The sequence below is a fragment of the Triplophysa dalaica genome, chromosome 14, assembly GCF_015846415.1.
Source record: "Triplophysa dalaica isolate WHDGS20190420 chromosome 14, ASM1584641v1, whole genome shotgun sequence".
NCBI lineage: Eukaryota > Metazoa > Chordata > Actinopteri > Cypriniformes > Nemacheilidae > Triplophysa > Triplophysa dalaica.
This window is the reverse complement of record NC_079555.1, coordinates 7062981-7090166: the sequence shown is the minus strand read 5'-3', so window position 1 is coordinate 7090166 and position 27186 is coordinate 7062981. Positions and strand designations below refer to the sequence as shown.

At 38.8% G+C, this 27186-nt stretch overlaps 3 protein-coding genes across 8 annotated transcripts; 1 reads left to right on the top strand and 2 right to left on the bottom strand.

Annotated features, from left to right (window-relative positions):
- Positions 1–104: 104 nt before the first annotated feature.
- si:ch211-216l23.2 (uncharacterized protein LOC565061 homolog) lies at positions 105–7614 on the bottom strand. Its single transcript, XM_056765752.1, has 10 exons — positions 7402–7614; positions 7068–7139; positions 6744–6824; positions 6483–6556; positions 6172–6304; positions 3139–3338; positions 1465–1734; positions 1028–1198; positions 515–895; positions 105–370 (listed from the first exon to the last, which is right to left on the bottom strand). Exons 2-10 carry the CDS (start codon positions 7130–7132, stop codon positions 339–341), a joined length of 1407 nt encoding a protein of 468 aa, XP_056621730.1. The 5' UTR covers positions 7133–7139; positions 7402–7614; the 3' UTR covers positions 105–338.
- Positions 7615–8525: 911 nt separating this feature from the next.
- On the bottom strand, positions 8526–21345 carry rspry1 (ring finger and SPRY domain containing 1). Of its 3 annotated transcripts, none has more exons than XM_056765746.1 (15): positions 20791–21345; positions 19220–19731; positions 16318–16370; positions 13660–13772; positions 13130–13256; positions 12667–12725; positions 12261–12327; positions 12032–12163; positions 11744–11859; positions 10898–11041; positions 10678–10789; positions 10478–10580; positions 10237–10389; positions 9997–10101; positions 8526–9607 (listed from the first exon to the last, which is right to left on the bottom strand). In XM_056765746.1, the coding sequence occupies exons 2-15, from the start codon at positions 19579–19581 to the stop codon at positions 9511–9513; spliced, it is 1743 nt and encodes a 580-aa protein (XP_056621724.1). In that variant the 5' UTR covers positions 19582–19731; positions 20791–21345; the 3' UTR covers positions 8526–9510. The 3 variants fall into 3 exon arrangements, with proteins under 3 accessions (XP_056621724.1, XP_056621726.1, XP_056621725.1); XM_056765748.1 differs by lacking the exon at positions 20791–21345 and adding an exon at positions 20556–20575; XM_056765747.1 differs by lacking the exon at positions 20791–21345 and adding an exon at positions 20348–20515.
- Positions 21346–21565: 220 nt separating this feature from the next.
- On the top strand, positions 21566–27063 carry psme3ip1 (proteasome activator subunit 3 interacting protein 1). Of its 4 annotated transcripts, XM_056765756.1 has the most exons (9): positions 21568–21627; positions 22543–22608; positions 22717–22839; positions 22956–23054; positions 23961–24083; positions 25098–25233; positions 25410–25483; positions 26183–26335; positions 26678–27063. In XM_056765756.1, the coding sequence occupies exons 3-9, from the start codon at positions 22725–22727 to the stop codon at positions 26680–26682; spliced, it is 705 nt and encodes a 234-aa protein (XP_056621734.1). In that variant the 5' UTR covers positions 21568–21627; positions 22543–22608; positions 22717–22724; the 3' UTR covers positions 26683–27063. The 4 variants fall into 4 exon arrangements, with proteins under 4 accessions (XP_056621731.1, XP_056621734.1, XP_056621732.1 ...); XM_056765753.1 differs by lacking the exon at positions 26678–27063 and having other exon boundaries at positions 21566–21627; positions 26183–26633; XM_056765754.1 differs by lacking the exons at positions 21568–21627; positions 26678–27063 and adding an exon at positions 21715–21819 and having other exon boundaries at positions 26183–26633.
- The last annotated feature ends 123 nt before the right edge of the window (positions 27064–27186 follow it).

The window sequence follows — 27186 nt, the reverse complement described above, 5'->3', positions numbered from 1 at the left end:
AACATGCAATATATGTTAATACTTATCTGCGGTCGAGAATCATTTACAGAGTAGATGTTTGATTCCGTCTAGTGTGATAATATTCAACCATTGTGCCAAGATCATGTTTTTATATGCCATTGAAATGTTTGTAGATTTATTCTATTATAAAACTGTATACAGCTGTGAAAGGGAGCACATTTGAAGACCATAAAATAAAGACAACATCATTGTGGCTTTTTTCCATGCCAGCACAATATTTAAACATCATGAGAGTACAAAAAACTGCAAGTCCAACATTCCTCAACTGTCCAACTTGGCTGTACAGGCCAGTGATTTTATCAGGTGTCCTGAGTGAATTAAGGGAGTAGATGTCGAGGGGGGCGTGAACCTGTTTAAACAAAAGAAGAGCAAAAAACATCAAACAAAGTAAGCACATATCCTTCCAAATCATTAATAATTGATAATACTTCTCCAAATACCATCAAGAGTCATTATATGAAAGTCAGAATATTTAATCATGTAAACAACAGACCTGTTGGAGCTCCCAGGTGAAGGCTCCTGAGTGAAGGTGGTGGTGTCCGTAGTAAAGCAGAACCACGGGGGCCATTCTGTGATGGGGGGCCACGCATTAATTGTGGTCCTCGGACTGAATGAGGTGCCTGGTTCTGAAGAAGAGCACGAGGGGAGTGGAAACCACGAGATGGATGGTTAAGCAGAGGACCACGTGTAGGAGTTTGTAGAAGAGGTGGCTTTTCAGGCCCATGAGGGTTTGGTGGCCCTCTGGATGGCTGGGGACTAAACGAAGAACCATGAGAGGCTAAGTGGGCATGTGGGGGTGCAGCGGCTCTGTGGGAAGATGGTTTGAGAGTATGCATTGAAAGCAGAGGCGGTGGCTTCGTCTTGGGATATGAGCCTGGAAAACGAGGGAACATTGTATTTATCAAATGCTATCATGGACTGGTTGAACAGATTAATCTTAAAAATTAATTTTCAGTATTGACCCTGAAGTTTGTGTTGTGTTTGATTCTATATCCCCGAAACAAACCTTGTGATGCCATGTGACCTGTGGGTGTGTCTCCGGAGCCGGAGGGTGGGTTTGTCCGCTCTTTTGGTGGTGGTCCAGATCCAGCGGGTAGAAGCGGAGGGGGCTTTCCTAACCCTGGAGGCAAACTGTTTACCACAGGAGCCGCATTACTTTCCACCTCTGTGGGGGAGACTGAGAAAGAAAAGGAATTAGTATCAGACATAACTTTAAAATGTTACATATTCAAAAAGCTATTTATATACTGACATCAGCCAGACCAAATGATTATTTAAAACGTTGTATTTAACTCATGTGAACACTATACGATTGGGCATCACCGAAAGCATATAGATTTAATTATGTACATATAACAACATAACATACTAGTATTAAAATGAAAAAGTCACAAAACCATATAAATGTGACAAAACTAGGGCAGGACGCTGTAGCGTGCTCACCTTGCAGATGGTCCTGGCGGTTTTGAAGGTACTCCATCAGTGTGCAGAGTTCCTCTGAGTACAGGTGCAAACCTTCGGCCAGGAGAAAGAGCAGGTGGCGCGTGGCAGAGGGAACAGCATGGCGCTCCAGCTTGGCACGCTCCAGGTAGTCCTCCGTCAGCTCAGCCGCCCGTGCCGCCTTCTCCGTGGGGTCCGCCTCCCGCTGCGCGGCGCGCCCAAACTCTGCCATCACAAACTCCATGGCCTGTTCTTTGGGCATGTTTCGATGTACTGCAGAGAGGCAGCAGAGGGGTCAGCCAGAGGATTGGGGGGGGGTGCATATGGTGCTCAGTGTGAGCCGCTGAAGTCTAAGCAGTGTGCAGAAGAGTTCTAACTCATCAGCACCACCCTGCAGTCTGTAAACCACTGCTTAACCTAATTAGACCAGTAAAATCCATAATGCAGTGAAAGGACATATTCATGAGATCACACGTTTAAGTTGATGGATTCATTCAGTTAGGTGAATCTGAGAAAGATTATATAGGGGATTTATTGCAAAACTTTCAAATTAGTTTACTGTGTATTATATGTGAATCAATGTGAATGAGGTAACTGATGTTTGCTTTTACTCATTGATATTTGGAAGTGATTTTACCTCAAAATTGCAGAACAAGTTATAGGGTTTTATAGTTTTGTTAAAATTCCAATCGTTTATCAAAGTTAAGATTTTTATTTTAGAGAAATGCATTTAAAGATATAATGTAAAACATCAGGTTTTAACATAAAACAAAAAACGATGGAAGAAAGGCTGAACGATATAACAACTATACTGGCAATATCGGAAAGAGAATTTAGATTTCCAGAAGACTATACAAACTACCTGCAATGTGAGATTTTTGAGAAGTGTTTACAAACAAAAAACATTGTTCAAAACATCTTAACTACATTATATGTCATTTTAAAAGTGGTGGGCATGAACTATGATGCAGGATTAGGATATAAAGGTATAGGACACTTATTCCAGTTTGACGTTATGATGGGTCAAATGAACAATAAGCAAGCAATTTTAATATTAACCTCAATTATGAGCAGTCAGCCATTTATGGTTCAGATTTTAGAGACTTAAAATAAATTACTGCTACTTTAGCTTTCATTTTAGTGTGCAAATATACATGTGAACCCCTATTTTACAATCTTTTCTTTTAATTTGGTTTGTAAAGAATGTTTATTTACTTGGATAAGATAAAAAAATCTTGGCACAAAACAGGTACATAAAATATATTCACATAATACGCCATTACAAAAGATTTAAGTTTGGTGTATGGAAATATTTGAGGTCAATTAGAACAACGATTTCTTTGAAGATTTTTAAAGAGGTCATATCATTATGTTTTTATTTTATTAAAAAAGACATTTGTAACTGTTGAAAAGCCCTCTGCATATGAATTGATAACTCATTAATTTCCAATACAAAACTCATTGTTAAGAATCAAAATTTTTTGACAAATCATATGACCCCTTTAAGAGATGAGTGTTTGGAGTCCCTATGATTTACGGTTCATCATTTAATAAAAGTGTGTAAACATGCCCACCACTAAGTGAAATGTGCTTTTCTCTTTAGCTACTATATAAGGTTACTGAACTACTGTATTAAATCTAAAGTGGTTTTGTTGGGAGATATATTGTTGGACTTACTTTTGAGGGACTCTGAAAATATGATTACTGTGCACGAGGACAGAGTTACATTAGTCTGCTCGACGAGAATACATAAGGGGGAACCGTCAGAACGGACATCTTGGAGGGCCCGGGTCAGGCCTGATTCCACCTGCAGGTAAAGCATTTCCACCGAGAGGCCACGTTCTTGCAAACACTGGCCTATCGATTTGGGGTAATCCCTTTGAAAGAAGAAGAAGAGATTTGGTTATTGAGCACTATACTTTAGGGTAGCTTCATGGGCCCGGTTTATCTGCAGTGGGTGATGAATGATTCAGTTCGAATTTAATAAACCAACACAAATCTTACAGTTTTAACATTATTTTAGGAATTAATATAACAGATAAATATATGTTTATGCTTGAAGTGCAGTTCTCGTTTTGTCAGATAAGTACTTTTCACAGTAGGTAATGTTAAGTTAAAAAATTATAATTTCACACTAATTTAATAAATCTAGATTTTTTTTACATTAGCAGATGTACAATACTGACTTGAAACTAAACAACCAAAGTAGTGCACAAAAACTATACTTTAAGACCAAAGTTGTTTATGTTTATGAGAAGATCTATTCATTTCAAAACAGGGACCGTGTTGAGGTATTTTGGGAACATCCAGGTTTAGAGTTGTACACTATACTACTGAAAAATATCTGTTTGTAATGGATAATTAAGAGATGTATAGCTTTGATTACTGAATGTTACTTTTGAATCACCAAGAGACTCTTCTTTCTTGCATGTTTTAAACAGAAATTGTTTGCAAAGGTTAAATATTTTTACAGCATTGACAATTCTACATTAAACACATCCGACAATAGAATGTTCAACACATTGGGTTCAGACATTTTAGAAAAATGTATAGCTCAAGTAATGCATGACAGTGGTACTGAGAATGAAAAAAAAAAATCTTGTTTCCTGTGTTTATGTACATAATATTTAATAAATAAATTACATTTATTTATTAGATTATATCAAACTATTTTGAAATAATTTTACCTTAATTTCATGAGAAAATATTTTCAAATGTTTTATATGTCTTATAAGATATTATTTATTATTTTTAGGGGTGTCAAAGTGATTCTATGTTACACAATCCCGGGTGTTTTTGATAGTGTGAATATGGCAGGAAATTGGTATTTGTGCATTTGTTTTCACTTGTTGGGTATGTTTTGCTTACGCTTATTACGTTATGTTTGATGTTTAAAATGTTAAATGCGCTGTGAAGAATTAAAAAAATTTCAATATGGTTTGAAGATGGTATATGATCCAACTTACCATGCAAGAAAAACATTGAACAAACAAATTTAAATGCTTTGAAAAAAAAAACAGCTTTGTGAAAAAAGAAAAAGCATTACACCGTGTCTACTAGGGATGTCAATGTATACAAATTCCCATACTTGATCTTCATTCAAATTAACAATAAATGACTTGATTACTTGATAACTTTAATAGGCTACTGCAATATTCCTCTAATGCAGAAAATCAAATGCCAACTCAGATGCTCATTCTGAAAAAGTTGCATGTGAGACTATAAATTTCCTTGAGTGGTTTCGCGTAAGAAAATATGATATTTTGGAATTATAAGTGTGTTACTTTCTTGCAAAGTTAATGTGCCTATAACAGACATTCGGGAGAATTTAAAAAGCATGCTTTTACTTTTGAATGTCCATGACCTGTCACAAGTTTAACCGGCTGGAGTCCTGCGGTTTGAGACTTGCGTAACTCTGATGATAACATCATTTGTATATTACATGCAGAGAAGTTAAATGCAACAGTTAAGGTAAATGATTAGCGGATTCATTGCTAATAAAATAGGTCTACCTGATTAAGCTGCCCACTGAATGCTTTGTGGTGGAACACGACGACAAAACCCAACAGCAGGTTTCCATCCAAAGCTGTGAATTAAGCTTATGCACAAAATTGGAATATCGAATAAAACATTTGCGAATAAGCACCGTTTCCATCCAGTCATTTTCATATATAATTATACTTACGCAAGCAAACGACTACGAAACAGAAATGCGGTGCTTTTGTGGATGCCTGCTATTTGGGAATCACAGTCATGACAGCAATTGAGGCAATTACAGAAATACTTTGACGACTTTGCTCAGGCGTTTAAGAATGACCATAACAACATTTCTGAGCCTGTGTAACAAGATCAGCACTCTGGTTAGTCAGGTTACGCAGTCTCATAGTGTAGCTACTTGACTTTTTGGAAGAATTTATTGGACCAATGCGTTTCCATCTCCCATTATTTACATTAACCTTTTTTCGCAAAAAATGGAAAACCACAAGCAAGCGAATTAATAGTAAATAATTTCGAAATTTAGCTCTCCATCTCTCGTTTCTGATGCAAAACTTCAAAACGTGAATAAAAGCAGAGTGAAGGAAACCCGCTTAGTGTTGTCATATCATTCTTCATCGATTACCGTTTCTGAGCTTTATTATTTATTTTGTGTTGCCTTATGCCTTTTGAACAGATTATTTACTGGCCAAAACGGAGGTTATTGCAGGTTATGCAGATCCATTCACGGAGACTGCTGGATGCAATTTTTTCAAGTGATAAATCATTGCCGTCTTGCGGTGTTGTGCTTTAATACAGCATCGCAATGTTTGCATTGGACGTTTTCATCCTTTCATGTGAAATGATTCCAGACGCATGTTTCTGTGTGTTCTACGCATGGCTTAGCTCAAAGTTTTATCAAGGAAATAATTATCGACAGTTAATCGATCCTCAATTAATCATTAACATCCCTAGTGTCAACACCAGATGCAGCACGCCATGTCGCGACAAGTGACAAAAGAACGCAGTATAATTTAACATTTCGTCCACGCTGTTTGCAGCGCGACACAACAATCCCATTAGAACAAGCCGTGACATGTCGCGCCGGTCGAGCCCGGTGTAGACACGGTGTCAGACACTAGAGACATATAGAGTCTGCATTCAACAAATGGAAGAAATATTTTGAAAATTTGAAAACACATATGACGTATGTTGCTTTTTGTGGCGAGTACTCACACATTCTGATTGTTCACAGATAGGATAATACAGTCTGCGGGCTGTCTGGCTCTATCCCCATTCAACTGCTGGTAGAACCTGTTGTATATGGCCGTGCGTTGATCTGATTGCTCATACTCTTCAGGTTGAACATCTACGCACATAAAAACACAAAACAATTAAGGAATGGGAATTATCTCCGTCTACATGGATATAGATAAAGATGACGCATGTTAAGAGTTTTTACATTTTTTACATGTCATCATCTAAAACAAAAACGACAGTACTAGTGCGAAATCAATGTTGTTCATTGCACAATCGTTCAGGTTTACCTGTTGACAGCTGCGGTGAATGCTGATACTCCTGCATGGCTAGGTAGTTACTTCCTTTTAACAAGCTTTCAAAACTGAAAATGTAAAAAAACAGATCTTATAATATTTACATTGATTTCAGATTTAATAATAATCAATGAACCATAAAGGCACGTCAGAATGTTATTTGCCACGAATCTTCAGCAATGACTTATATATTTAAAAGAAATATAAGTATATAAATATTGTTGACACGTTTAATTGTTTAAAGTTGCCCGGTACCTCTCACATTCAGGAAGATCTTCTCCGTCTTTCCTCAAAGGATAAGGTGTCATTCGCAAAGACCGCATAGGTTTCGGGCCACTGTAAAGAGTAACGTTACATCAACATAAACATTATTAACACATTTAAATATGGCTGTATAAAACCACATGACCAGATACCTATTACACTGGGCATCGTACTATGCTCAAATATGATGAGCACCTTTGTACGTTACAAACAAGCCCAAACTATGTTCACAATGAGAACTACGTAGAGAGCTTCATTGACTACAAAAGCAAAAACCACTATATGTGCGTAAATGTATATACTAGTCACACACACCCTCCTCCGCTTTGATTCGGTTGTGGTGGTCGTCTCCCCACAACCTTCTTCACCCACGACGACATTTGAGTCCTTCGAATAGATAAATAAACGTAAGATCGTGAACCACAACACACAAAACTAACGTTTATCTCAAAACATCAGAACAGCGCGAGCAAAAGAAATTGCTAATGCTACGAAAGGACATTGATGGCAATTCGGTTATTCAGTTTTCAAAACAAACCATTACACCCATACGATCTGTAGTAAACACAATATTTTAGTGAAAAAGACATAATTGTTTGTTTTAAAACGATCATAATAATGAGATTAAAAATACGGGAAGCGAACCCACCAGCGAAGTAGACCTCCGTTATGTTTCCCGGCTGTTCAAATGTGCCTGAAATGTAAAATCTCAGATGCAAGTATCTTGCATTAAATGAAAGAAATGCGTTAAACGTAAAGTCGTGGATAATACTGATGAAAATGCGTTACGAGCTCGCGATTTATGTATGTGAACCTGAGGGTTCGCTCGAGCCAACTCATTTAAAGGTGCCTACAGCGCACTCTACAGGATTGGCAGACGCATTACATACACAAACTCCTCCCACTTGGAGCACTCCGTGCCAAGTCTAGCGGAACAAACTGGGTTACTTTAAGACAGTTTACGCTGTTTGTATTTATTTATTACGAGGACGTGGATAGCTTTGGTTCAATAGATGATGTGCATAAGGTTAAAAGAGATTTCTGAAAACAGATTTTGTTTGTTAGTACAATACAGTGACTCACAAGAGGAAATGTTTGATATTATAAGAGTGACTGGAAATGATTCTTTTGTTATGGGAGTGACACACGCGGGTTGATGTGGTGTTGTTACGCATATGTGTCAATCGTCCCCCCAGGGCTGTACTGCACTATATGGATAAAAGTATGTGTCCTTTTAATGAACAGGTTTGGCTATTACAGTATTTTCTAATGCTTTCCGTCTTACAGTAATAATTTGGGAAGGGCCCTTTTCTAGTTCAACACGACAATGCCCCTGTGGACAAAGCAATTCTCATAGAAATGATTGACAGGTGTGAACAAAGCCCAAACCTGATCCGAACTTAATTGTTATGTTACTGAAACGCAGACTATGAGCCAGACTCTCATAAACAGGGTTACAGTCAAATTGAAAACTTCCCAAACCATTGCCAAAAAAATGTAAAGAATCCTTTACAATGTTCTGTCTAGTGTAGTATTAATATTTGTATTAATATCAATGCTATAACTATTATATAGTTTGTTTTATATTTATTTATTAAGAAGAGTGTCCTGTATACAAAAGCATTCTGTAGAAAAGTATTTGAGGTATTTCTACATTTGTGCTATTGAAGAGCATTGGTTTCTAAACGGGATAGATTTGACATATGATCCAATTTTTAATAACTAATACTCATGCATTACACACAGTCAATAATGGAAACTGTAACAACGCCGGTGCAACACATAAAACAGACATTTATTACAAACATCAGAATTCAGAAAATGAAATATTCTTAATTCAAATCACACTCTCTTATCTTTGGGAGCTCCGGAGATTTCCGTCTCTCTGTAACTGCTTCAGAACATTCACATTTGGCCTCAGCAGCATTAGGACACTGATATGTGTATTACCATAGGAGGAATCACATAACATTTCCCCAAACCTCAATTATGGGTTGTCGCAAGTATATCTTCAATATAAGTATATCTTTGTGGTTAGACAATGTGTGACGTGATCTTTCACTCGAGCCTGTTATTTCATCGGATGTAATTTGACTGCATTTTGTTTCTCAATGGGCTTTGTATCGTACATCAATAAAAAAGTAATTACTAAAAAAATCAGTGTCTCGAATCATCAAGACATTTGTAATTAGAATGTGGGGCAATCAACCCAGAACAGATTAATGTACAATCAAGTCTGAAGGAGAAGAATAATGGGATTCTGGGGCAGGCGTTAACATTGAGAGGAAACAAACAAGATAAGTTGTTGTTTGTGGCTTGTAATTGAACAGAGAAGTCACATATACAGTACATTAAACACATCCGAACAGAGACACAAACTGTATAAGACCCTGATTAGAGTTTGAGGTGAAAGACTCTTAAACAGATCAGCATGTAACAAATTTATTTTCCATATGCTATCTGTGCCTGAAAATTGTGATTACAAACTTCCCAAAAAAAACGTTAAAACTCCAAATATCCACATTAACCCTCACTGCCTCTCTGATTGGGGTCTCCTTGGAGTGCAACAGTGTAGTTTTCTCTCTTTCCTACAGCTTTATGGAGGGTCTGATTTATCCATCCTCGCAAAGCATTAAAGGTTCCAATCCTGAGACAGCATCATGATTCGATTGGTCAGGTGGGTCTCTCAGACAGAAGGGACTGGTCAGGATGGAAGCTTGAGGGCCAAAGTCCGTATGTAGGGTTGTTGTAGCTAATGTCAGGACACGTGGGAAATTAGTCTGACTCGTGTCTGGATGTCCTGACGACAAAGTGGGCATGTTTCCAGCTGTATTGCACACTCCATACAAATTCCACTGCAGGAAAAGTACAGAAACATATAGTACTACTGAGAAAATGAACATCAGCACTGTTAACCACAATTAAACGGATTACAATACAGTAATAAATGGTTGTTCTAGGTGATTGCTAGATGCTTGCTTACTGGCCCGAGCTAACAAAGCAATGCCCTTTTTACGATATTTGTCTTTACGATAAGTCTTATGGTCCCTAGATATGGAAGTTACATTTATAAAGCATGGGATTATCACTTGTGTAATGCTTTTGTCAGGCAACAAATTATAGGTTTTGCAAGTTTCATATTCATAGCATAAACAGGACAGTTTAATCAGCATTTTAAGAATGTCTGTTACCAATAACCCACTGGTGTTCACACTGTTACTACAGTACATGGTGATCTTTTTACCTGTGCAAACAGGGTCTCAGTTCAGTGTCTGCCATCTGGTCACAACAGAGGGTGCAGCAGTTATCTCTGATGCTGACCTGTTTGAGCAAAGCCAAGCGCCTGTGTCTGAAATAAAAGTGAAATAAAGAGAAACTCAATAAGCACTGTCTGCTATGAATAGAGGCAGAATGCATCAATCAGGTGTGGTAGAAACCACTTATACTTTGTCTTGTGTTTAGAAATCAAACAATCAAAACAAACCTAGGCAGAATGATTTTCTCATCCGATGCGAGTGAGGCGAATTCATTAAATGTGTTGAATTTAATGGAGGGGGGATGGCGGAAGGGCTTGGCACCAAAGTTGAACTCACACTGTTGGTAGGACATGAAACTGGCTGCAGCAAAGAAGCCAGATCTGACAGAGAACAAATGAAAAGCAAGTTGTTAAAAGAGCTCCATGAACACTTCTATGATTCTTCAGTTGTGTTATGTACTTTGCTTACGTTGCAGAGGAGAACACCTGCTTCTCAGGAGGCAGCTGGTGTCCATTTAGATAAAAGATCATCTGCTTTTTACTGAGGTCCAATAGGAAGCCTATGGCATCACCTACAAAATCCCAAAGTACAATGCTCACAAAACATTTTAAAAATGATAAAACTCATTGTATGTGATGATCATATGGAACAGGAAGCTCTGCACAAACCTTCTTTCCAGCAGGGGTGGGAGTGAGGTTTACTGCGAGCGTTGTACCAGATCAGCTGCCTGCAGCCATCGTACGCACATGAGTATTCATCATCTCCAATCCCATAACCCTCCTGTGCACCCACACACACACACACACACACACACAAAATACTCTCATTAAAGAACTTAATTTGTTGACGAGTGAAGACATAAACAACTAAACACAATCAGGAACCCACATGGTTGAGAAACTTGCTGTCCTTGGTTGCCCAGCCAATCTGCATGACACCAGAGGTGATGACCGTGACTTCATAGTACCAAACACCAGAATCCACGCAGAACGTGCAGCGAACGCTCTCAAATGACGAAGCGTCACACCGTGCCTGAGAAGCAAGACAGATTTACTAATGACAAAAAAAGTGATACGAATGTAGCCATGATACAAAAAATTCAGTTGGATGTACCTAGACCAGGGAAATTCATGATGCCATAGCAAAAAACTATAAACAATCTTTTTTATAACCACCTGTAAGTTCAATTGCCACAAAGTTGGAAATTTTATACTTAATTTGGTACCTGGGTGCTATACATAATTGTAACGAGATACTAGAAAAAGTTTTTTTACCAACTTGGTACCTTTTTTTGATATGCTATAACTAAAAATGTCTCTTCTTTGCAGATTCCTGGAAAAATCTAGTGCACGTTTAGTACTTTCCAAGAATAGAGTTGATATTTCAACCATTTACTGAAGTGTGAAAAAATATTGTTTATGTTTTGTGGGATATTGTGTCCTTGTGAAAGCTGTTTCTCTGAATCATCAGCTGGCCCACACAGAATCTGCACCCACAGAAGATTTCTACAGAATCCAAACTCATTCACACTACACATCCATTATGTCCTGTGTGCACATCCATTTTCAACATCCTTCAGCTACCAGCAAGAATGTACTATTCAAGAATACCATTCTTTGAATTCTGTTAAATCCGTTTGCTCTTTTAAATTCAACCCATTGAATTTCAGGTTTTACCTAAAAAATTTTATGTAGATTACGCATGAAGGATATCAATAAGCAGTTTGTCTCTTACCTCCAGTCCAGTAGGAGAGATCTTAAGATACTCGCTGACATCATTACTGTTTAGCATGGCGTTGATATTGCTCAGGTTGACCTTCTCATAGGTGAACTGGCGGCCCTCTTTAATGACTACAGAGCAAAATGTGACCAGAGATAAAATTCTGAATGAGAAACACTAGATACAAACCTTTGAATGAAATGTTCACTTCATTTAAAAAGCCTTGGCTACAAAACTACAGTATTCCTGATTGATCTTGTTCCTGTAAAAGAGATGTGAACCACTGCAGTCAAGATTACTCACAGAGGTTATCCAGGCTCCACTGAGCACAGAAGCCGACTTGGCGCTTAAGGTAGTCGGGATGATCGGTCCAGCATTCCAAAACAGAGAGGCGATCACTGATACACGACTCTGATACTGTAAGCTTGTTCTCGCCTTAAACAAAAACAAGCTCCAATTAAAATTTAATTGTTTCGGTTTAAAATTCGTGACATAATCCACGTAGCATTAAAAGGAAAGGAGTCAAACCTACTGGTTTGAGAGAATTTCTCTAATGCGATGAGAGCGAACAGCATGACAGTGGGGTGGGCCTCAGAGCTCTGGAAACAGTAACACCACAATATTATTGACAAAGACAGAATTACAACAACTTCATTAGAAACTACAACATAAGGAGGGTGTGGTCAAGTTGATCATTAAATTGTGTAACGTCGATCATTCAATTGTAAAACAATAAAAACAAACTTTAAAGGGGCCATATTCTACATAACTAGCTTATTTTTATTGACATACTTCCTCCAGTTTTAACGTCAATAAGTTATAAATAACCACAGTGGCATCATGTATTGTTTCTAAAAATGTTCAGGGTTTGTTAAAATGTGTTGTGAAATAGGGTGTGTACAGTAGTGCATAAAGTCCACAGTACGTAATGTTCTTACCAAACTCTCAAGCAGGTACTCCAGAGTTCCAGTGCTGAGAAGAGCGATGCTCGCTGGACCTGTAACCAAAAGAGTCAGAACTCAAAAGATTTTGGACAATGAGTTGATCTAGCATGCATCTTCAAAGAACTGGGCAAAAAGTGACTGTAGGTAACCCTGGGTTAACTCTGTGTGTTTGTGTGCTGCAGACTCAGCAAGGCCGTCATATCACAGACCTCTAAGGGAGACTGCAGCATGCTGGGGCATGACAGGTCTGCAGCTCGCGTTATGCAAACTCAGCTCTTCGGAGTATGCAAGCACAAAAGAGGTCAAGCAGGATGCAACGGATCTCGTTTTCATGTCACGAAACCCTGAAAACTGGTTGGCAGGGTTTTATATGGATGCTTCTCCTCTTATTAACCGGACACCTCCGTGACCAATTCTGTGTGTAAGCCTTGTAGTTTTGTATGTGTGCTTTTCTCACCAGCCAGCTTCTCAGCCAGACAGCCTAGCACTGCTGTGGTGTTACGGTGTTTGGCAGGGATGAGGGCATCCTGACGGGCGACAGCAGCACTTAGATTCAACATGTCCGACAACTTCTGCAAAGCATCCTTAGAAGATAAGCAAACCAATAAACAATCAATGACAAAACCAAATGATGCCCATTTTTGAAGATATTGTGATGTCAACTAGGCTTCTTGCTAAAGAGCCATTGGCTGGTTAACACCACTCTAGACATATACAGGTGGTAGTAATGACAACAAGAATAAACAGTTTTAACCTGAGTGTCAACAAAAAATAGGAATAAGAAAACATGGTGAAACATGGAGTGTCTGCTGATGTAAGCCAAAGAAAGACATAGGGCTTGTCTTTTATATAGAAAAGAAAGGTTTGAAATCCAATATGCAAAGGTATAGCATAAATAGAGGTGCATTAGCATCCGTAATGAAAAATCTAGCTGGAAAATATGATGCGCATAGTGTGCATACATATGTACTGTATATATGAACTCACTTTGGTGGGCAAAGGGCATTCATCCAGCAGCAGGGTTATTACAGCTGGACCCAATGGGTCATCTAGAGGAATTACCCGAATTAAAGACTGCACCACTTCCAACCAGCCATCATCTACAGGGGGAAACGAGAGACAAAAGAAGTCACTCAGATACACAAACATACCTTTTTTTATATAAAATATGTGTTTTGTTTATTTTCTTATAGCAAAGCAGTGCAATGATAACGTTGCATTCAGAAGCTGAAAATTATTGGTAGAATAATATGGGTTTTCTGAAGACCAACGCCGACATTTCAGAAACAGGCTGGCCAATATAAGAATATAAAATGTCAATATTATGTATGTTGTCACTTAACAAATGAGCGATATAACAATGGATACATGTACTTTTACACATCACATAATCAATATTCACATAACAATACATGAAAAGTGGCAAGAATGAGATACCACTTTATGAATTAGCAGCTTTCCCAGAAAGGCCAAACATCGATCGATTTGAAGTAAGGACCAACGTTGCTCTCGTAGAACGTGAGGGCTGTTCAACGATTCATCGCATACATAAGGGTGCAACATTAACGCTTGTTGATGGGACAAGTTACTTTAATTTTTTTATAATAATACCAGTGCTGAGGGAATAATAAGAATAGGTGCATAAAACAGAGCTGTGTGTTTGTGTGAATTGCCTTTGTCGCGGTTGTGCGACACCGCATTGAGACCATATAACAATATGCAGAGGTGGAATCTTGTTTTTAAATATGACCTCTGGCTGTTCTGCGTGTCTGAGTGAACGAGGTGCACAGATTAACATACTACATGAGTGATGTTTGAGGATTTGTCTCCGTCTGCACTGTATGATGATATAAACACATAAACTTCCTCTCCGGAGTTTCTAAGAGAGTTTATTTTACCAACATTTGATTTTACCATTTGAGTGAAGCTATGGTCAAGCACACTAAAACTCAAGCGTCTTCCCGACGACCCATCAGAATTAAAGTCCATAAATTGGACATAAAATACTGTAGTAGCTAAAGGAACTGTACCCTTGTAGAAAATTGATAAACTGTAGTAAACTGTGTAGTACACTATAGTAAGGTTCAAAGGCAGTATCTAGGAATTTCACTGAAGTTTACTTCGTAAATAACACTATAGTATACCACAGTAATCTATGTGGACAAATATACCTATATTGTATGGTCAAAAAATTGAAGAACTAATAAAAAAGATATATGGCCCTAATTGATCCATCTATGTGTAACAATGTATGTGTTAGTTACCTGCTTATTCATGGGATGAACTGCACTTGCATATTTTTTTAATGATGACAACAGACTTTCTATACTTGTGCTACAACTGTTTGGCCTGTGCTACAAAAACATCTGTAGCACCAACGCTATGTGCGAAAAAAAGGTTAAGGGACAGCCCTGACACTAAAAATAATTACTGCTCGCCTTTGTTCTGTAGCAATATAGCTGTGTTAACATATGTGTGTGGCCGCCCCGGACACTTACGTAAAACACTTACAAGCAAACTTGACCAATCAGGATCCGAACCAAATATATTGACACTTCAAATGAAATATATGTGTAATCGGACAAGTAAATTACTAATGAAAAAAATATTTTATACTATTTACAGAATAAAAGTTTGTTTATATAATAATTTATGTCTGTGCACTGTGCATATTATTTTTGTATTTATAAACACACACGTATGTATAGAAAATATAAAAAATGTTTTAAAAAAATAATAAATATAAATATATACATGCAAATATTTTCTACAGACATACAGTATATTATTATAAAGTATTAATAATTCGTGATAATTGATGAACAGCCCTCGAATCTTTGAGTACTTGAAGCCAGCAATAAAGCACCCTAATTTCATCGAACTTAAACCTAGCTGACCAACCCTTAACTTGCCTCTAAAATATAGCTCTAGAACAGAAACAATGTAAAAACAGGCCTGTAATCTCTTCAGGGGTTGTGACCTAAGTCTTAAAGCCCAGAGCAGTGTTTCCACCTGTTTACTCCAGTATGAAGCCACCTGACGCCACAGAGTCTCAAAGCACAACATGCAGGCTCAGCTCGGAGCAACAGATGCACATATAAATAAAATCAGCAGCAGAGAGAGTCAGAGTGGCGAACCACACATGACCTTGCAAAATTTTAACCCCTGATCCGAACCTCCAAAACCACGTCAGTGCATTCACGTGCGTTGCAGGTAATGTACAGTACAAACACAAAACAAAAAGATTACCAAGTAAATTAGCATGCAAAGTCAGTATGCACACAAACAACGGAGCACTGTGTACCATAAAAACACAGCACAGCTTACAAGAACAAATATAAAAAAACATATACCCATGGTGTTTGTTCTAGTATGAGGCTCCGAGAGACTTTAAAGCCTGAAGATGAGCCGTGACCCACACACTTCATCTGCCTCCGCAAAACTGAACCATGACAATGGCGACACGGGGTTCGAACCAAACTTCAAACGCAGCGTTAAGTAATACCCGCAGAGCTTACACAGCTTCCATTCGAAGATTAACATTCTAATAAATTAATCGGGAGCCAGGGGTTGACAACCAGCTGCACTTGTTTCTCTAATAGAAAAAATACTAGTTGACCCCCATGCAGCGCCAACTTTACTCACCCGTCTCGGCCATCTCGTGTAATGTGATCATGGAGTACGGCGGCTCTTGGTCACTGAAACACAAAAAAAACCACATGATCTTAATGGAAATGCCAACAGAAGTAGAGCAATCTAGTAAACAAATGTTTCCTTCTGTGTCTCATTCCCTGGGCACATGTGTGTGTGTGTTTGGGTAAGCATCTGATTTAGTCCTTGGCTCTAGACATTAGTTATGAAAGCCTAATGGTATAATGGGCGATTGTACGACACATGACGGATCGCTATTGGAGGGGAGGTTAGGCCAGACTACTGCTGCTGCTGCTGCTTTGGCTGCAGGCTCTATGCATCTATTTTACAGGCTGGGACCGCAACAGTAAATCTAAGCAGCGATAGCAAACTCCCCGGGGACGCTCCTGGAGAAAGCCCGGCATATAAAAACACCACGAGAGACGTTTAGTCAGGGACAATAAATTCTCCTCGACTCTGCGGAGTGTCATTGATGTGGTTCATTTGTCAGTCATAAATCAGAGGCCCGTAGGCACTATTGGTTATGTTTTCAAAAAGCAGATGAGGCAAAGGAAAAGGCGGCTAGGGTGGTTGAGAAAGAGAGAGCCGTTCTATGCCCACAGCTATGGGTGTCTGACTGCTGTGTGACTGGTGTGAAGGTCACATCAAAATATTTGATAGTTTCCACGCTTTGGCTCGGCACAGAACATATTTCTGTAATGGATATTTTCAAAGATATGGCAGCAGGTGTGTTTGGGAGTTTCAGGTATTATGATTAACATATTTGTCATAACTTCCTGTTAGGGCTGGACAATAGATTATCGCAGAAATGACGTATGTTTGTATGCCACACACGGAAGCGAGTTAGCATTTTAGAACTTTCGGTTCAATCTTAACTCACCGCAGAACATGTCTTAAATAAAGTTTGAAAGTTGTTGGTGGTTTGGTGGTGGTGACTTTATATCCAGCGACAGTAGTCTAGTCTGATTATAACTTCGTGTTTGATTTTTATTTCTGGAGATTGTATATAGGCTTAAAAAGAACAATTGTTGTGTTAATTTGTAAAGATTATCTTGATACATGTAAATTTCATAAACCTTTCACTGATCTTATGTTTTTGCTTTCTTCCAAATGTCTATGGGTAAAATGCATAGGCTTTCGGACCAGGGAACCAGTGTGGCACTAATTTTCAGGTTGGCCTACAAAATTATGTCATCTCTGAGGTACTTTTACCAAGTAATACAAAATGCTGAATCAGTGGTTCCCAAAATGGGGGCCCCCCAAGGTGGATTCAGGGGAACCACAGATTTTGTGGCATTTTATGAAATATAGAAAATTTTTAATGCTGTTTTTTGACAGTTATGCACTTATGCACACGCAGGCACTAACATTCACTACGCACACCAGTCTCTCTGCTTTAAAACTTTGACCAACAATGTTTGAAGTATTTAAATGATTCAGTTGTTGAAAATTGGCCATATTTCTACCATTTCCATATTGGGCAGCCCTACTTCCTGCAAATGTGTTTGACCCCTTACAAGTACAAAAGAATAACTATCAAAGAAAGGTGAAAACGGAAGGATCAAACATGAAATAATAAAAGATGACTTATGAAATGAGTAACATTACATAGTAATGCAAAGTTTAAATACTCTTTCCATTAAATGAAAAATGGAGAGCAGCACTATGTATTGTTAAACCACAATTATATACTCTTTTTATTTAACGAAAAATGTTGCGGTATTCATGCAGTCTATCAACCTGCCTGAGCTACAGGTGTACACATGTGAAGCAACAGGTGTCAAAGGATGTGGTTGAATAAACAACACATAATCCATCTTCAAACAAACGAGAGAAAGAATAAAAGACTAACACTCCCAATTGTGTCTTCAAAATATTTACCTTTAAATCTGACAAAAAAGAAACACTTTAATCCCACAATTAAACAATTAAAGGGATATTTAAACCAAAAATGAAACTTTATTCATCAGAGAGCACAGAGAAAAATACTTGGAAGAATGCTTTAAACCAGACAGATTTTGCCCCCCATTGACTACCAATGTAGGAATATATACAATGGTAGTCAAAAGTGCCCCAGAACTGGTTGCTGTCCTAAATTCTTCAAAATGTCTTCTTTTGTGTTCAACAGAACAATAAAATGACAAAGTAAATTTTCCTACTATGGGAGTCAACGCAAAAACTGTCTGCATTTAAGCATTCTTCCAAATATCTTTCTCTGTGTTCATCAGAACAAATAAATGTGATTTGGAACACCCGGAAGGTCAGTAAATGATGACAGGATTTTAATTTTTGGGTGTAGTATCCCTTTAACAGAGCTGTCACCTGACATGCAAATAAATCAGTGGGATCACTAAGGTCTGAGCCAATGAATATCACGGGTAGATAAAACAAGCTCTAATCATTTGATAGCTATAGGCCGGTAGCTGAGTGGGAAGGTGTAAGAACACGAGGAAGAGTTACTGGCGGCTATGATATCAAGCCAAAATGTTTAAAGAAACATGAAGTGTTCTTCTGGTATATCAAGCTGCCGTTTTAGGCAATACATTAAGATTAAATGTACTGCTGTGCGAATGAATAAATAATGCCACCCTCATTAAAGAACTTAGACAGGCTCGTTGATCAACTCTCCATCTGCAAATATAAAGATGCATTTTGTAGAAGTAAAGGGCCTGGAAATGGGTGCGGCATCAGTGCGGTAAACAATCGTGACTTTAAAAATGAGACACAAATGTATTTTTGACATCGCACGCACCTAATGCATTTAGCCACAGATGGAGAGATTTTATTGCGGACACACAACCAAATGGAAATTTAAAGTGATATGACGTTCATGATGTGTTCCCACACAGAATAAACATCAAATCACGTATGGAGTGCATCTCCAAGTTACACTCACTTGTCAACAAGAGTCCTGATAACAGCCAGCGTGTCCAGTACCAATCCATCCACGTTTTGTTTTTTCCGACGTGGTTCGTGCGGCCCTCGACCTCGTCTGGGTGGTCGGACCGGGTCCCTGGGCCTGCTGCCTCTTGCCTCCTGGGATTCTGATATCGAGTTATCCACTCGCCTGAGCTGCCTGCGAGGGGCCGATCCCTCCTCCACGTCACTGTCCTCTCTGCACACACAGCTGTTCCCCATGGCTCCGCTGGACGAGAGGCTGGGCCAAAACTGCACTGACTGCAGCTGTTCTACGGTCAGTCGTAGAACCCGCGCGAGGCTCCTGCTGGCACAGAATGCAATCCAGGTGGCTACTATCATATCATTGGAAGGACTTAAGAGGGTGTCTCGGTACGAGTAGGGTAGACGCGTCGGTCATTGTGCTACTGCAGACGCTCTGCAGCCAGACGCAGACGAACAAAACTGATGGTGCTGTCAACACGCATCCTACAGCCCGGGAGGTTTTCACTCCTGTGAGACAGACAGGGAAATTGAATTAGTCACTTATCAAATTATCATCAATATGGGAAGAAAAACCAGGACGTGAAAAAAAAACACATAATAAGCTCAAAGAACCAACATTGTTTTATGGAGGGCTAAAATAAGACATTTACATAAAAGTATTTCCATCATGAAACCCTATGATCTGATTATCACAAGATTGCATTAGAGGACTCAAATTTAAACAGACCGCAGGGTTGTGAGCTATAACCTTATTATAGGAGTTTTATAGAATAAAGTGATTGCTCCTAGGCAAAAGCCTGGTGTTGTTGTCCTGCCCAGGAAAACAATGTTTGGCTTTAAGGCATAAAGTTTGTAAACATCCAGTACAACACAATCATTGTTACCATCTAAAACCTCACATTTTAAAGACCTGCTTATTAATAACCAGTCAAAATGATAGTTAAATTACACGAAATAAGTCGTACACGGTTACTTAAACTACACACATAATCTTCCCCGTGCAAGATGTCAGTGTTAGCAGCTAGTTAGCGCTAACTTAAACAGCTAACGTTAGCACTCAGACAACTTCTCAACAACAATTATACATAAATAAACACACACACTCATGTGCATGAACACTGACCTTCTAACACAATCACTGTCATTTACAAAAACAATAAACAGAAAGTTTACACAATTTGTGGTTCACTAAACTGGCGTCAATAACTTGAGTCTCCGGCTGGGTCTCAAATTCTACCGAGCCGCCTACGTAGGCAGCATTTAGCACAACGAACGCGTTCAGCTCAAAAGTGTCATAACCCAAAATGTTCTCAACATTTTTACTTGCTCACTTTGCAAACATAATTAGCGAAAAACGACACGCCTCTGATACACAAATCGTGTCCAGTCGGGAGAGCTTTCGGAAACACAGCCTCTTTCATCATGTCAGAAATGAACGTTAGCAGTAATATAACTAGCAACACCTTACAATAGCTGAATGAAACGTCGGTGAATATATGTAGGTGATCTGGCACGTTGATTTATTGCCTAACAATATAAATACAACAGAGCCGATCATTTACTCACCCGGTAAAGCGGAGGGTTGTCGGTAAATGCAGCGGTACAGTAGGCCGAACACAAAGACTAGACGGGAAGTGTGTGTAATCTACTTCTCAGAAATATGATTCATTCTCGCAAACGCAACCCCTGCGATAAACAGCATTGTGTTTATCCATAGATAAAATCGGATCCAGACAGGCAGTGAAAGATGAAGGATTGTCGAAGAGTAAAAGCATGAGGAATAATGTTATTAGATAGCCGGAGAATCAATCAGAGATCTGTGAAAGTGCGCGTCGTCCGGTATTTCTCTCCAGCACATGATGCTGAACTCGACCCCTCCCAGCAACCAGTCAAATACACCAAAAACGTATGATTTCATTGTGTTACACAGATTGATAACGGTGATAAAAAAACGATGTCATCTGTCACATGCTTTTTCTGTTTTTAGTTTCGTTTCGTTTTTGTGTTAGTGAATAGCAAACATTTTGGGAAAATTTAGCTGCCTGAGTTCTACTGATACGATCACAAATTGAAACATTCCCTAAATCTAAATAAATCACCAGGCTAACAATTTATATAAAACTAGCTGGTGCAATAGAAAACCTCTATAATTGTGTGCATGCAAAAACAAACAACGTTTATTTTGAAATAAATAAGCACGTTTATTTTGAAATACTACAGCAATAATGGAAATCTGCTCACTGAGACTAAAATACCACGGCATAAAATCGAAAGTGAAAATTTCGTAAGCGCGTTGTCTTATAAAAAACTACATTTCCGCATAGCACTTTCTGCTAAGGAACTACATACCGCTAGCAGGTGTTGTACACGGACGTCTTTTACAGAGACACGAGACCGGACTAGGTAAATATCTGATCGTGTTTCCATGTCGAGTGTTTTATTCTTCGTTAGATCTTTGACCAATTACATTTTTGTCTGACATGCAATACAAGCATTTTTATTTGTTACATAACGTATATTTGAACGATTATTATATAAATATATGTTTTGAATGATCCCCAAACGAGTTCGAACATAGCCATGCATGCTCTTCAGGTCAGATCTGTGAAACTATACGGCTGTTATAGACAAATATTCAAGTAATTGACTAAGAATTTGTGTTTGAAGCTGCTTATTGCAGTGGACTTAGGATATATACACAATAAAGTGGACCATTATCTATATTATACCATTATTATATACACCATTATCGTTTTTCACCGATGTTGCATTATACGCAGTATGCATGCATGTATGTTCTGTTATGATGTTTTCTTACGCTGCTTTACCATGCAGGCTCCACTGTGACAGTAGAGGTGTTGATTAACTGAGTAGATTTGTACAAATAACGCTTTTGCAGTATATCTCAAGTGAGAACTGTGTGTTTTGCTTCAGTAATGAATATGAAATATGCATTATATATTTTTGATGCTTCTGCTTTTTAAAGTTTTGGTTGCATTAAATAAGGCAAGCGTGTCAGTCTGTGCTGTTATCGTGTTCAGTGCTCAAATCCAACACTAGAGGGGAGTGTTGATCTTTTACAGAAGTTGTTGAGCTTTTTAACATTGCTTGAAATGTATGTTAATCACTGTATTAAATATCCTAGGACCTTGGGGCATGAGACTTATATTGATGTTATTTAATTTAATTTGAATTTGGGTAAAAAATTGATAGTTAATAATACATAAATTCAGTTTGCATTGTCATTGCAGTTCTTTATTAGATGAAGGGCACAATGTCTTGCTTATCTCAAAATTGTATTCTTTCCCATCTGAACAGAATATACTGCAGATGACTTCATGAACAGCCTACAGTTTTTATTCTCATCAAATTGACACCAATCAGGTGAGTGTAGATAAACGCACATAGTGCTGCTACATCGTGTTTAAAACATCCTCATTAAACATCAAGTCTTCATGTGCTCTGTAGTGTTCTGATGACTGTGCTGTGTAGGTTCTGCCATGGCAGATGGTGTGGATCTTGGCAAAAAGTTTGTTTCAGAATCTGAACTAGAAGAGACCAGAAAGAAGAGGCAGGAAGAATGGGAGAAGGTCCGCAAACCAGATGACCCAGAGGGTAAGAAGATCTCAGCCTTGGACTAACAGCAAACCAAACAAATAAAATGACAGACATTAGTTGTTCTTGCATAAATGTGCCATTTTTTTATTTTGTTTATTCTCGCTGTATAACAGAGGTCCCAGAAGAAGCATACGACCCCCGATCTCTGTTTGAGAGGCTACAAGAGCAGAAAGACAAGAAACAGGAAGAATATGAAGAGCAGTTCAAATTTAGTAAGCACTTGCGATTACCTCCCATCTTCAACCCTTTTTTGTCAAACCCTGGTCTCCCAAATGTCACGCATCTGAGTCTCGGGGGCCTTGCCTCTCCTTTCTAGATGTGACCTCATTTTGGGGTTAATCTGTCACTGCTTGCGCACAAGTGTGTGTCTGAGTGTGTGCACAAGCGCCGGTGTGTGTTTCAGCATTTCAGTGGGTGTCTATGGGTGTGAACAGATGGGAGTGGTGCAGATCAAAAGCAGGTCTGTTCTTGCGGTTGGTGATGGGAGACTGGCATGATCTTAGCATCTCTGCTTCGTCTCCGTATCCCTGGTGACAAGCCCACTCTCAGTCTCCCTAGCGACCATTGCTGCTCCTATTGCTGTTGAAACCACGGGCCACATCTCTTGATCTGAAAGCTATAGAACCATCACGGTGGTCATATTTGCAGGGAGCATAAATTGGGATTTGATATTTAGTTCTCCATTTTTTATATTTACTTTTCTGTTTAATAAAGAAGAACAGGAACAGAATGAATCTTGAGAGTCTGTTCCACTCAGGATGTTTGAATGTCTTGTTTTTTCAGAAATAATCTTATAGGATCCTAAATTCTTAAAAGGATAATTCACCAAACAATTATGGTGTCGTGTGTCAAACCTGCATGTCTTGCTTTTTTCTGTGTAACAAAAGAAGTTTGGAGATTATGCAGATTGTAAGTCACTCATGAAATTCATTGTATGGAACAAAAAGCAGCTAAATTAATTTCTGGGTACACTTTTTCTTCAAGAAACTAGAATAGATAAATGTTGCCAGAATTTCCATTACTAATACACTTATTTTATTCTAAGACATTTGGGTTCCCACTAAATGCACAATATAAACAAACAAACCAACAAACAATTCTGTTCATGTCCACTACAGAAAACATGGTTAAAGGTCTGGAAGAAGATGAGACCAGCTTTCTCGATGAGGTGTCCCGGCAGCAGTGTCTCATAGAGAAGCGCAGGCGGGAAGAGGACGCTCAGGAGATAAAGGAATACAGGATATCCTTTTTAAAGCGCACCCAATTTTACTGTCATCCAACTCTTGAAAAATTGACAGACAGTTTTGCTCTCCGCCTGAAACTGTCTCCGCTCTCTCATATGTTAAGGCGGCAGTGGAAGACGCAGCTGTCAAACACACTGATGCCGGTGAAAAGTAAAGTGGAGTTCTTGTACCTTGTTAGTGTACATGCACTCAAATAAGAGCCCCGTGCGCTGTGGGTTTCAACAGAAAGTCACGCAGACAAGGCAAATGGGGGAGATGAAACGGGAAAATTGCCTGTCTGTGTGCTTTTAGTTTCAAGTAATTTACTTTGTTTTGCAACTGGAAAACTGTTGTACTTGAGTGATACTTCAGCCACACAGTTCAATAGCTGTGCAGAATAAGCTGATGATTGGATGGAGATCATGTGATTAACACAATTTTGTTGCATAGAACCCCAATGCTTTTGTTCATACCACAATTGATTTTTCATTGTGAAACTAGTGACACGATCAGCTGTGCCCCTTCTCTTCTGCCAATCAGGTAAGCTTGCAGATAGAAGGTTGGAGGATGCGTTGTCGTGGCAACTAAAACCTTTCCCTGGGCTTGATAACTGCATCTAAAAGCACCGCCGAGACCGGCTATCAGCCTCATAATACACTAATGTGCCCTAATTCTACTGTATTCGCCTCTCATGCAGGCACAAAATTGGTCTTATCTTTAAGTGTGTCACCTTTTTAGGCTATTTGGGAGTGCGAGAAAAAGGAAGTAGGGTTGATATCTGCGGTGACAGTGGCTTTGAGCTGGCTGCTCTATTGCAACATCCTTGCCAGAAGGCTTTCAAAGTGGTTTTGTTTTGTTTTTGTGGTAACTGCTCCAGTAAGGATTGTGTGTCCTATCATTAGTTTATTTTGCGTATAAGCAACTGCATATTTAAAACGCAGTGCTGGAAAGTAGGTTGTCAATTGTTGCTCTGATTTCTTTCAGAGCTTAGTTACACCGGTCAATGATTTTTCTTAACCGATAAGCGTCACAGTGCTCTGCAGAAGCTGGCGAGTGGTGAGGGCCAAAAGAAGGAACCAGAGAAAAAAGCAGGACCCAAGCCATCAGAACACAGGACCAGTCACCTATCTCAGGCCCACCTGCTGGCTGGAGCAGTCAAACGGCGCAGGTACCAAAACAGGGCAGTTAGAAACGAAAATCATTTTGACGTTGATGTTTATAAAGCAAGTGTAATTTACATTTATATTGGGACTAATGGAGCTAAAAGGGTTGATAGTTCCCTTACAAACTAAGGTTCCCGGTAGTCCCATTGTTTTTTTTGGTGTGTATGTCATTGTCCTGCAGTTCATCGCAGTCCTCAGAGGGGAGTAAAAGGCTGAAAGCAGAGGAGACGGTAGCAGGCAATGGCAGTCAGACAGGTGTGCAAAGTTAAATACTCGTATGAATTATGTAATCTAATGCATTTTTGATTATTATCAAGCCTCTTAAATCAAAGTGCTTTAATTGCTTTAAAATGGTAACAGAATATCATAACTTTTAAAAACCTAAAAAGTTTTGCATATCGTCTTATCCTGAATCATGAAAAAAGTCACTGTAAAACTTTGATCTATTTCAGAAGTGTAACTGAAGGGATTTTCGGGTTAAATACAAGTTAAGCCTTATTCCACAGCATCTGTGGTGTATTCTAGATTTACACAGAAATTGCCCATTAGACTTTAATGTTGAGTTTTTTTTGACAAGTTAATTTACAAGCATGCCATAGTTACTGTTTACAAAATGGATTTTTCAATGGCTTCATCAATAAGATGAAGTTTACAGATCATTTGTACTGATAGCAGTCTTAAAGATATAGTTCACCCAAAAATGTAAAATTTTGTCATCATTTACTCACTCTCTTGTCATTTCAAACCTGTATGACTTACTTTTCAAAGCATAACGCAAAAGAAGAAATTTTAAAGAAAGTTGGTAACCGAACAACATTTTCATTGTATGGACACAAAACCAAGTCAATGTGTGCCTGTTAACAACATTCTTTGAATTTCTTCTGCAGAACACAGAAGATATTTTATACACGCTTGAAAAAAAAATTATATGTGTTTATGCTCTTGTGTTCTCAGAGCAGGAGGCGGTTGATCCCAAATCCCCCGGCACAGACGAAACCCGCTCAGGAGTTCTCCACCTGCCCTCTGCCGCTGTATGCGTGGGCATCCTCCCGGGTCTCGGTGCTTACTCGGGCAGCAGCGACTCTGACTCCAGCAGCGATAGCGAAGGTAGCGTGGACAAGATTGGCTCTACCACAAAACGCAACAGGCTCTTCAGATAGACACACTGACAGAGCACATTCACTCACAATCACTTTCTCTCAACACCTGTGATGCCCAAGGCTCGGGTTCTGCCCGCTTGCCTCCTCAGAGGTGTAGGGCAGAATTTAGTTCCTTATTTATGTTATATATTTATGTTATGAAACTGTTTAAATTTGGAAAAATCTGTTTGGTTATATGCTTGATGTTTATTAAAGGTTCTGTATAGTAACTTGTATTGTGGTTGTTGATGTCTTGTGCTCTCAAAACATGACACTTTCCCCCATCCTCATATTATTACATTCCATACAGTTTAAACATCTGGCAGTTAACCCGGTGACGCACCTACCCATCTACTCACCCACCCCTGCGGCTTCTTCACAGCTAATGGCCAAGGGGACACTGAATGACAGCTGGGGATCAAGAAATCTGCTTACACAAAACATTTAGAGCATATCTCTGATATCATCACAAGACAAATCCGACGTTGTATGGGCAGTGCTTGTTTGAAGATGTTCCAATATGTTGATTGAGTTTTAAGTTTCATTGAGTTATTTTTTTTAAAAACAATCTGCTGCAATGCAAAGAAATGCTGGAATTTTCATGAGTCGTGTCGTGTAAAAATGAAACCAGGTGTGATTGTTCACTGGAACATAACCAGTGAGGAGAGATTGGAAAATAAAGATCTTTCTCGTGTGTGTGTGTGTGTTCTCATTTAATAAATATAAATCAAATGGTGCTGAATTTGTTGATCTGTGCAAAACAACTCTTGATATTGTGTTGAATCTTTTGTTGACTCGCAAACAACGAGTTGCCATAAT